The following is an 11,858-nucleotide window of genomic DNA, read 5'->3' on the forward strand; positions in this document are numbered from 1 at the left end:
CTTTCAACAAGATTTAACCTACCGGTCCATTTGTCCCCAATCAGTGTCTTCGGGAGGCAACACTCAACGGTACCTAGCCAATCACAAAAGCAATAGAGACACCTTTCCGCTACACAACATGATAGAGCCGTGGGTATTGCAAGCCTAGTGGCGATCCCTTAGCTATGTATATTGCCAAAACCTATCAGTTAGACCATTGCCTACTACAAACGCCCCTTAAGGGAAAAAAAAGTCTTTTTGGACCCCATGAGACCTTTTCAGAAAGGCGAGTCCGTTTGTTTGGCCTCAACCTTCAAGAGGGCTTTATAACATAGGTACTTATTTTTAAGTAATTCTTGCCAACGCCCTCCACAGTAAGTATCTTGTATAGCCATTTTCTCAACACACACTTATTTTTAATCTCAAGGTCTTTCACACCTAGACGTTCTTGGTCTTTAGGGACACATGTCACATCCTATCTCGCAAGACGGTATTTATGTCTATGTTCATTAGACTGTGAGAAAAACGTGGATCTGTAGTATCCAATCATTTCCTTACCTCTTTAGGTATTTTAAAAAAAAATACTATGAACATAGGTAAACTTGTGAGAAGAACATTGATTAGGATGAGCGTTGCCTCATATGACATAAGCTTACTAATTGAACAACCCAGTTTTTTCTTAACGCGATCCTCAATACCTTTCCATTCCTTATTAAGAAGTTTACGAAAATGCATTGGAATAGAAGGTGTCTAAAAGGAAAAAAGTCAGTCTCAGAACCAAATAGTTGTTTGTACTGATTCTCATTTTTTGGCCTTTCCAAAGCAGAAGTTCGCTCTTGTGAAAGTTGATCTTCAGACCACATGACTGCTCGAAGTATATTACAGTTGATCTTGGCACGGCAGGGTCTCTTTGATTAGAGAATTAATCCATTGTTAGACGCACGATCAACCCCATTAGCCAACAGGCTTCCTTACCAGCTTATTCAGCATTTATATATGTGCAAGTGAAAACATGAAGCTCAATTTCTCTTACAGTTGCAGATAAATTAGAAGCTCATTCATCAGTAGTTCATGCTACTGACTTGTGCTAGTTCACTTATTAGGTACAAAACGAACTGATAGAATGAACTTATAAACAAATAAAATAAAAATCATAACCCCTTGAGCAGCACATCCTCAACGAACCTATCAAGGTTAGCAGAGGACGAGCCCCCTTCTTTGGTAGCATCTTCAGCGAGCCTCTTCCACTCCAACGTCTTCTCCCTCGCCTCCATCCCCTTCCTCCCGGCCATCATCTCCCTCACCAGTGCGGCTATCTCATCGCCCCTCGCCTCCTGCGGCAGCTCCGCTCCGATGTTCCACGCCGTGCTTACCTGCCGGCAGTTGGTCGTCTGCTCGGATACCATCGGCCAACCGAGCACCGGCACCCCTCCGATCACGGTCTCCAAGATCGAGTTCCACCCACAGTGGGTAACAAAAAGCCCTACAGCTGGGTGGGCAAGGACCGCCTCCTGGGCGCACCAAGGCACGACGAGCCCGTTCTCCCCGACCTCAACGCCGGCCGCCAGGTCGGACCGCAGAACCCACAGGTAGGGAGAGCCGCACCTCGCTAGCCCGGACGCGAACTCCTTTATCTTGTCGGCGCCCGCGGCGGCGTGGCTCCCGTAGCTCACGTACACGACGGAGCGGGCCTCTTTCCCGTCCAGCCACGCCATGCACTCCGTGTCCTCCTGAAAGAGGCTCGGCGTGTCCGTGGAGCTCGAGGGGTCGCCGCCTCCCGCCGGGAGCGACGATACGATGCTGGAGAGAGGGCCGATGGTGTAGACGGGCGGGAGGAAGGCCGCGAGCGCGTCCACGACGTCCTTCTCCATGTCGTGGAACGTGTTGATGACGACGGCCTTGGACCCGGCGACGACGCGCATCTGGTGGAGGTGGATGCGCATCAGCGCGCTGTCGGCGTCCGTGGTGTGGCAGAAGGTCGGCATGTCCCTGAGCCGCATGCCCTTCATCCCGGGCACCCAGTCCAGCGGGGCGTCGAGGCTGCCGTCCGTCTTGTACCCGGCTCCCTTCAGCGGGACGAGGCCCCTCTTCACCAGCTCCTCGAACTGCATGTACCCCATGAGCCCGGCCGCGGACGCCGTGAAGAACGTCACGTCGGGGACGCCGACGTCCCGTGCCGCCATGGAAGCGAACGACATGGGCGCGTCCACCACGACGCAGCTCACGGGGGGCGCGCCTGGCCTGCGCGCCATCGCGCGCAGCAGCTCCTTGAACGGCTCGAGGCAGTTCTGCTCCAGCGCGTCATGGTGCGCCTCCAGCGTCCGCGGCGGCGACTCCAGCGACAGCCCGTCGGGAATGACCTCGACGCCGAGCCACGGCGCGGCGGCCGCGGACGCGTCGGCGCCCTTGGCGAGCAGGAGGCGGCGGTGGTGCAGCTCGGTGTGGACGAGCGTGACGCGGAAGCCGCGGGCGTGGAGGACGCGCGCGAGCTGCGTGTGCGGCGCGACGTGGCCGTGCGCCGGGAACGGCACGAACACCACGTGCGGCTTCTGCTCCGAACCCATAGGACGCGAGCTCGACGGCCGCCGGAGCTGGCTAGCTTGATCGACTGAGGCAGGGTCCGTACGTTTTCCTTTGCTACGCTATTACTACTACTGGTGCGTGGGCATATAAAGGATACGCCGACATTCTCGCTGGTTTTGCAGGGGGTAGCTGCAGCGTGCGGTCGGGCGGGGGCGGGAGCGGAGGCAAAAGGGCCACGACCGTGAGCTCCACAGGCCGTTCACGAGACCGATCGGACAGGGACACGGATGATTCGAGACCACACGATCTGCCGGAACGCCCAAGGGGCCATGGCCTGACGGGACCAGCTTGGTACTACTACGTGGGAGCACACAGTGCATGCAAGCCAACAACCACCTTCGTTTTCGTGGGCTGCCCAAACACTTGGCAACCGACTAACGAACTCAGCTCGTCTTGGCAAAAGAGCAATGCTAAACATATGAAAGAGGTAAATACAGGTCCTTGAACTTGTCACGGATGGATGTTCAATTTAGTGTGTGAACTTAAAACCCATCTCATTCTAAAACTTGGCATTAATGTGCAAATACGATGCTAATCTCATTTGTATACGTAAAGTGCGCCGCCTTGACATCGTATATGGCTGACATGGCACAAGTCCCACTTATAAATACGAAACAAAATTATTTGCCTATTAACGGTGTCAAAACCGGCGGACCTCGGGTAGGGGGTCCCGAACTGTGCGTCTTAGGTCGATGGTAACAGGAGACAGGGGACACAATATTTTACCCAGGTTCGGGCCCTCTCTATGGAGGTAATACCCTACATCCTGCTTGATTGATCTTGATGAATATGAGTATTACAAGAGTTGATCTACCACGAGATCGTAATGGCTAAACCCTAGAGGTCTGACTTGTATGGCTATGATAATGTATATCCTCCGGACTAAGTCCTCCGGTTTATATAGATACCGGGAGGATCTAGGGTTACACAAGGTCGGTTACAAAGAAATGAATCTACATATTTAGTCGCCAAGCTTGCCTTCCACGTCAAGGAGAGTCCCATCCGGACACGTGTGTAGTCTTCGGTCTTCGTATCTGCACAGCCCATCAGTCCGGCCCATGGCTAACGGGCCGGACGCCCGAGGACCCCTTAGTCCAGGACTCCCTCAGTAGCCCCCGAACCAGGCTTCAATGACGATGTGTTCGGCGCGCATATTGTCTTCGGCATTGCTAGGCGGGTTCCTCCTCCGACAACTTTCAAGTAACGTATTCGGTTTTTAATTCAAGGTCGCGCCCCTCGGCTTCTATGCATCGATGACTTTAGCCGCCACGCGCCGGGCGAATGCAGACAGTCAGGGTATCCTTTTGCAAATAACACCCTAGCCATGCGAGAAAGAGCGTCTATTTAAGGAGATTGGGTCTAACATCCATTCGGCATCATACGGAGAAAATCCTCAGAGATTGTCAAGAAAAACCATTCCAACATGGCCAGCATTCCCAGCTCCTCCTCCCATTCCAGCCCGGAGAAAGGTGAGTGAGAGAGGTGCTCCGTGTCCCACAGTCGATTGGCGAAGTTGCAAACGCGGGGATTTCTCCCCCCTGCGGATCTGGTCCCTATTCGAGCAGGGTTGGCTTCCTTCAACGGTAAAACACAGGCGGAGGATTTCCCCAATCCTTCCACGGGGGAACGAGTGTGCTTTGTCCCCTATCTGCTGAGGGGCGTGGGATTTCCAATTCACCCATTTCTCCAAGGGCTTCTGGAGTATTATGGTCTCCAGCTATACAATTTTACCCCAGCCTCCATCTTGCATATTGCGGGCGACGTTGCTTTATGTGAATCATTCCTGGGTTGTGAGGCCCATTTTGATCTGTGGAGAAGGCTGTTTTGTCTTGTCCCGCACAACCACGAGGGATCGATATTTGAAGTGGGTGGGGCCGAAATATGGCGCATTGCCGAGACCGGATACCTATCCGGCACACCGAATAAAGCTTCCGAAGAGTGGATCTCTGAATGGTTTTATATTGACGACGTCGCACTTCCCGACCCAGTCCGTATGGGCCTCCCCGAATTTTCAAGTGCTCCATTGAAGAAACGCCATAGTTGGCATCCTCGGAGCCTCGAGGAAGAGGATAGCACAGAGATCAGTCTGCTGCTGGGCAAGATCAAGATGCTCGCCCAGTCCACATTGTCAATAGTCGAGGTAATGGCGGTCTCCATAAAACGGGGATCCAACCACTCCAATATAGAGGGCTACCCATGTGGCATTTCAATGGGGAAGACGACGCCTCCCGCTACGGTCGAAAGGGCCCGAAGACTCCCACCGCTCTGGCCAAAATACTGGCCGAACTGTATAAAGGGGAGCAGGAGGAGTTCGCCCATCTCCAAAATCGAGACGGGTTTTCTATGTACAATTCTCCTAGCTGGGTAAGCTCTAACTCCACTATTCGACCCCTCTCCCTGAATTATTTTTGAAGGGTGATATCGTATTCATTCATGACAGGAATGGCAAAAGGCTGTCGAGGGGATCCATGAACCTGCCCCTCAGCCAGAGAATCACAATCGGAATCTCGACCCCGGATATGAGGAAGATCCGGACATATTCGTGAAGCTCAAAGATGGAGTTTTCTATCAGACGAGTTATGACGACACGGATGTACCCATCATCGCCGATTACCCCGGCCTCCTTTGTAACACCCCGGATGTAATTTACCTTATATGTATCCCAACTCTTGCCGTTTCCGGTGCTAAGTTATTTTATTTCCTCGGTTTCGGGTTTTTGTCTCCGTGTGTTGTTGCCTTTGTGGTGCATCTCATATCATGTCATCATGTGCATTGCATTTGCATACGTGTTCGTCTCATGCATCCGAGCATTTTCCCCGTTGTCCGTTTTGCATTCCGGCGCTCCTATCTCCTCCGGTGGTCCTTTCTACCTCTTTTCGTGTGTGGGGGTTAAACATTTCTGGATTGGACCGAGACTTGCCAAGCGGCCTTGGTTTACTACCGGTAGACCGCCTGTCAAGTTTCGTGCCATTTGGACTTCGTTTGATACTCCAACGGTTAACCGAGGGACCGAGAAGGCCTCGTTTGTGTTGCAACCCAACACCCTTCCAATTTGGCCCAAAACCCACCCAAACCCTTTCCATCATCTAGAGTGTTCGATCACGATCACGTGGCCGCAAACCGCACCTCATTCTGAGCTTCCTAGCTCCTCCTACCTCTATAAATAAATCATCTCCCGCAAATCCCGGGTCTCTTCCTACCCTAACCCTAAATTCCGTCTCTCCGCGCGCCGGACATGTCCGTTTCTCACCGGACGCCCCGCGCCGCCGCCCAGCGCCAATAGTAAGCCGCCACGTGGCGCGCCGCTGTCCGCCGCCGCGCCGGCCCGCTCGGCCCACGGGAGGCCCTCCCCGGCCGCCATCTTCCTCCTCGTCCGCACCTCCACCTCGCCGTCCGGCGCTGACCCGCCGCCGTGGTCGCCATCGCCGGCCACTGCCTCCTCACTCCGCCGCCGTCCCGACGCCGGCAGCCCTCGCCATCCGCGTCCACGTCGTGGGAGCCGCCCAGCGCCGCCCTGCACCGAGCCCCGCGCCGCCCCGCACTTCTACGGTGAGCTTGTAGGATCGAAAGTATGTCTAGAGGGGGGTGATTAGACTACTTGACCAAATAAAAACTTAACCTTTTTCCAATTTTAGTTCTTGGCAGATTTTAGCTATTTTAAGACAAGTCAAGCAATCATCACACAATTCAAGCAAGCATGCAAAGAGTATATTGGCAGCGGAAAGTAAAGCATGCAACTTGCAAGAATGTAAAGGGAAGGGTTTGGAGAATTCAAACGCAATTGGAGACACGGATGTTTTTCCCGTGGTTCGGATAGGTGGTGCTATCCTACATCCACGTTGATGGAGACTTCAACCCACAAAGGGTAACGGTTGCGAGAGTCCACGGAGGGCTCCACCCACAAAGGGTAACGGTTGCGCGAGTCCACAAAGGGCTCCACCCACAAAGGGTCCACGAAGAAGCAATCACCCACAAAGGGTCCATGAAGAAGCAACCTTGTCTATCCCACCATGGCCATCGCCCACACAGGACTTGCCTCACTAGCGGTAGATCTTCACGAAGTAGGCGATCTCATTGCCCTTACAAACTCCTTGGTTCAACTCCACAATCTTGTCGGAGGCTCCCAAGTGACACCTAGCCAATCTAGGAGACACCACTCTCCAAGAAGTAACAAATGGTGTGTAGGTAATGAACTCCTTGCTCTTGTGCTTCAAATGATAGTCTCCCCAACACTCAACTCTCTCTCTCTCATAGGATTTGGATTTTGTGGAAAGAAGATTTGAGTGGAAAGCAACTTGGGAAGGCTAGAGATCAAGATTCGTATGGTAGGAATGGAATATCTTGGTCTCAACACATGAGTAGGTGGTTCTCTCTCAGAACATATGAGTAGGAATTGTGTATGTGTTCTGATGGCTCTCTCCATGAATGAAGAGGAGGTGGAGGGGTATATATAGCCTCCACACAAAATCCAACCGTCACACATAGTTTTCCAATCTCGGTGGGACCGAATCAACAAACTCGGTCGGACCGAAAATGTAAACCTAGTGACCGTTAGAGATTTTCGGTGGGACTGACATGCAACTCGGTGGGACCGATATGGTTAGGATTTGGGCATAACATAATCTCGGTGAGACCGATTACACAAACTCGGTGAGACCGAATTTGGTAATTAGCTAACTAGAGAGTTGGTCAGGCAAACTCGGTGGGACCGATTTGCTCTTTCGGTGAGACCGAAAAGTTACAAAAAGGAAACACTTAAATTACGTTGCAATCTCGGTGGGACCGATCCGCTCTTTCGGTGAGACCGAAAAGTTACGAAAGGGAAACAGAGAGTTTGCAATCCCATCTCGGTGAGACCGAGATCCCTATCGGTAGAACCGAATTGCTAGGGTTTGGCAGTGGCTTATGACAAGTGAAACTCGGTGGCGCCGGATAGGAAGAATCGGTAGGACCGAGTTTGGCTTAGGGTTTAGGTCATATGTGGATATGGGAAAGTAGTTGAGGGTTTTGGAGCATATCACTAAGCACATGAAGCAAGAGGCTCACTAAGCAACACCTCATCCCTCCTTGATAGTATAGGCTTTTCTTAAAGACTCAATGTGATCTTGGATCACTAAAATATAAAATGAAGAGTCTTGAGCTTTTGAGCTTGAGCCAATCCTTTGTCCTTAGCATTTTGAGGGTTCCACTTTCACATCCATGCCATGCCAATCATTGAGCTTTCCTGAAATAATCATCTTGGAATAGCATTAGCTCAATGAGCTATATGTTGTTATGAATTACCAAAACCACCTAGGGATAGTTGCACTTTCAATCTCCCCCTTTTTGGTAATTGATGACAACATATAGATCAAAGCTTCGACAAATGATAATAAGCATGAAATATATCGTCGCTTTGAGAAGTATGTGATAAGTAAGAGCTCCCCCTAAAATTGTGCATATTTAAAATTTGCTTTGGACTGCAAATGCACAAGGAGTTAGAGTCATGGGTTACTCTTCCATGTCACATACATCTTGGTGGAGCGCTTAAAATGATAAGAATGAAATACATGCACTCATCACCAAGGATAGTGAATGATCACATAGGATAGATAAGATAATAGCATTAAGTGTAGCTTATGATCAAACACATGATCATCAATGTCTCACAAGCAATGACATAGTATCTCAAGCACTCAAAAGCAAACAAAGTTCGAAAAAACACCAAATAAAGCAAGAGAGAAAAAAGCAACACTCTCTCTCTCGAAGCCTATGATCTATACATTTTTCTTCCCCTTTGGCAACAAGTTACCAAAAAGTTCCTAGAAAATGCATAGTGCTAGATCGACGCTCAGGCTTGATCTTCAGGTGGTGGTGGAGTTCGGATCACTCCAAGGACGAAGGCTTCCGTAGACGCTGAAGTAGACGCTGGAGTTGGAGCTGAAGTAGATGTTGGAGCTGGTGGAACTGAGGCTGTAGCTGGTGCAGAAGTGGTGGCTCTGGTGTCAGCAACTGGCACGGCAGACGACCTCGGACCTCGTGGCACTCTGGCAAAGACATTAGTGGTAGTCCTGCCTCTCCTCTCCTGCATGTCATCCTGGAGCTGCTCCACTGCAGTCTAAATCTCTGTCACCTTGACATCCAAGTCATAGAACTTTTGTTCCATGATTCTCTCTAGGCTTGCCTGGTTCTGAGTTAGGGTGGCTAGTCCTTTCTCAATCCGCAGGGTGGATGCAATCAGGTAACCAAGCCGCTCTTGTTTAGTTTTCAGGAAATACTCAGATGCCTCCTCTTGAGTTGGCATCTTGGCAGCTTTCTCCTTCCTTGCCTTCTCCTTCTTTGCTTGTGCTTGAACTGATGATGGCTCATTCTCAGTCATTACAACTTGATTGTCATCAAAATCTAGACGGATGGGCAGGTGTTCCTTGTCCAATAAGTATATGCCCGTGCCCATCTTTGAGTTAATGAGCTCCTGAATTTGTGGGGCATATCCACAGCTCCTCTTCTGGTCAGCTGCTGTCCTCTTGATAGTCTCTACTATGAGGCTCATGACCTTGAATTTCTGAGGTACATCAAATACATGAAGCAAATTTATTGCATGGCCTCTAATCATCTTGTGATCTCCAGACTTGGGCAAGAGAGTGTGCCTCAATATCCAATTTATAGTTGGCAGCCCTGACAGAAGATAATGCACAGACCCAAACTTGAAAGTATCAAGAGCTTCATTGGGAATCTCCTTGTACATGTTGGACATTGAGTTGTGGTCCATCTTCTTCTTGGCATAAATGTCCAAATCATCTGCTTGCTCCTCTAGGGCATTAATGAGCTGTGCCCATTCAGCAACTGTTGACTGATATCTGGTTCCTTTTGACATCCATGTGATCCTACCATCTGGATAAAAATGTGCTGTGGAGTAGAATTGCATGATAAGCTCCTCGTTCCACTTTGTGAGCTTCTGCCCAACAAAGTCTGCAACTCCACAAGCACTAAAGTTGTCATACACTCCAGGGTAGTGTTCCTCATTTTCCTTCATGTAAGTCCAGTCGACCCATCTCATGTCACAAACAATGGGCTTCTTGTCAAGCAGTACTGTCTCATAGAAATCTTGCTGTTCCTTGGTGTGAAATCTGTAATCCACAGTAGTCCTTCTCCTTGAAGCATACGGATCTGCTTCTCTCCACATCCTGAGCCCTGATTCTCTCCTGAGCTTCATATCCTCAGCCACAGGATGAGCATCGTTGTGGTCTGGGATCTTGGGCTTGAGCTTTCTCAGAACGTGCTCTTCATCCTCTTCTTCAGCAGCTTCAGGCACTGGGGCCTTGTTCTTCTCAGTAGCTGGTATGCTCCTTGTATTTCTCTTTGGTGCTGTCTTGACCTTTGATGCAGCCTTGGGCTTAGATGCAGTAACCCCTGATTTGATAGCATCACCCATAAGCTTAGGTGCCTTAGGTGCTGGTGCAGCAACCTCTTCTTCCTCTTCCTCTTCCATGATGGAAGCCTTTCCAAGCACTCTGGCTACGGTCTTCTTGACCCTTTCCTTCCTCTTCTTGCCTTCAGCAGCAACTGGCTCTTTGGGTGCAGGCTTTTCAGTTGAAGCTCTAGCCTTTGACATAGGCTGCCTGCCTGCTGGCCTTTTGATCTTCAGTCCTGGCTTTGTGCCTTGAGCTGGCTCAACTCTCTTTGATGTGGCCTCTTCCTCTGCCACATAATCTTCATCTTCAGAATCAGAAGTTCTCTTCTTCCTCTGTCGAGTGGCAGCTTTTGGCAAATTGCTTGGGGTACTTCTGCTGCCATCATCTGAAGAGCTGGAGGGACTAGTGCCCTCACTCATGTGCACTTGCTGTTCTGACACATTCTGGCTGTCACTCTGGTCTGACATGATGAACAAGCTGACTGCTGACCCTGTGAATAGTTTATAGATGAGGTAGAATAGATGAGCATCACAAAATGCAGAGATTTTTGCAAAAGAATGATCCAAAAACTTAGTTTTAGTTTCCCACTAAAATCATCTCGGATCTACCGATTTTTAAACTCGGTGATACCGAAGCAGTTTTGGCACCTAAACTAGTGAACTCGGTTAGACCGAGTCACAGTTCGGTGGCACCGAGACTGCTAGGGTTTCACAAAGTTCCAAAATCGGTCACACCGATAAGTAATTCTCGGTCAGACCGAGTCTCACTTGTGCAATGGCATAAGCCAAATCGGTGGGACCGAATTTTTCAACTCGGTGGGTCTGAGATGGTTTCAGCGGAAACCTAACCCTAAAATTTTCGAATCAAACCTAATCTACGAGCGCATTGACTGGATAGGAGTGTTTCAATCGTGGCAAGAGTCATGATGATCACAATGTGCTAGGAATCAGATTGGAGAATAGCACAAAGATCGAGTCCATACCCTAGTTCGGCGGAGACTCGCTACGGCGGCAACGGCGGGGTAGAATTCCCGTTGACGGCGACGGAGACCAGTGACTGGAGGCGGCTGGCGGCGAGGAGACGATCCGGAGACCACGTTGGCAGAGGAGGCTATCGTGCGGGCGAAGGGGTTCGGAGAAATTTCCAAAATTTTGCCCGTGACTATATATAGCCCGACCCTGTCGGTGTGACCGAGTGGAACAACTCGGTGGCACCAAGATTCATAACTCCAAGCAGTTACTGAAACTCGGTGTGACCAAAATGTTCAAATCGGTTGCACCGAGATCGAAAACCTAGATCAACTTAATGATCTCGGTAGGACCGAAAGTGGGGTATCGGTCAGACCGAGAATCATAAAGAGGTTTTGGAAGTTTAAGTCTATGACGAATCGGGGACTCCGAGCGCTCCTCACACAGAGTGGTTCGAATCTGACTTGATCAAATTTTGTGATGCAGCATGAATAGAGTTTGAGACGAGAAAAGCATAGATAGCTAGAAGAGGTTCTTAGGCACTCTTGTCCATCCACTTGGCAGAAGGAAATAAAACCGAACAATCAAAACAACAAGTGGATGTCCTCGAATGAGTAAAATATGCAACCAGCATGCTCACACAATAAGATGGCAAATGAAATATGTGACAAGGCATGCACAACCAATTCTAGCATCTATCAAGCAATTTGCGATGACTAGGTCATCTATATATGAGTATATTGACTTAGGAGTCAAGTGAGAACACTTGATCATAGGTCATACTCATCGTTTAAGCTCAAGTGGGGTTACCACTTTTACATAAAGCATTGTTGTGTTCACATCTTTAGAGTTGCTTTAGCTCAAGTCTTAGAGTAAAGCTCCCCCTAGATGTGATATCCCCCCTTAGAGGGATGAACTAACCTCGGGTTTTGTCGAT

At 49.9% G+C, this 11,858-nt stretch overlaps 1 protein-coding gene across 1 annotated transcript; it reads right to left on the reverse strand.

The window, feature by feature from the left end:
* Nucleotides 1-933: 933 nt before the first annotated feature.
* On the reverse strand, nt 934-2,678 carry LOC125509738 (cyanohydrin beta-glucosyltransferase-like). The gene has a single exon (XM_048674761.1). The coding sequence runs from the start codon at nt 2,541-2,543 to the stop codon at nt 1,131-1,133; it is 1,413 nt and encodes a 470-aa protein (XP_048530718.1). The 5' UTR covers nt 2,544-2,678; the 3' UTR covers nt 934-1,130.
* Between the last annotated feature and the right edge of the window lie 9,180 nt (nt 2,679-11,858).

The sequence above is a fragment of the Triticum urartu genome, chromosome 5 (assembly GCF_003073215.2).
Source record: "Triticum urartu cultivar G1812 chromosome 5, Tu2.1, whole genome shotgun sequence".
Taxonomy (NCBI): Eukaryota; Viridiplantae; Streptophyta; class Magnoliopsida; order Poales; family Poaceae; genus Triticum; species Triticum urartu.

Coding starts and splice junctions, on each gene's coding strand:
- LOC125509738 (XM_048674761.1), bottom strand. CDS start 2,543: ATGGGTTCGGAGCAGAAGCCGCACGTGGTGTTCGTGCCGTTCCCGGCG.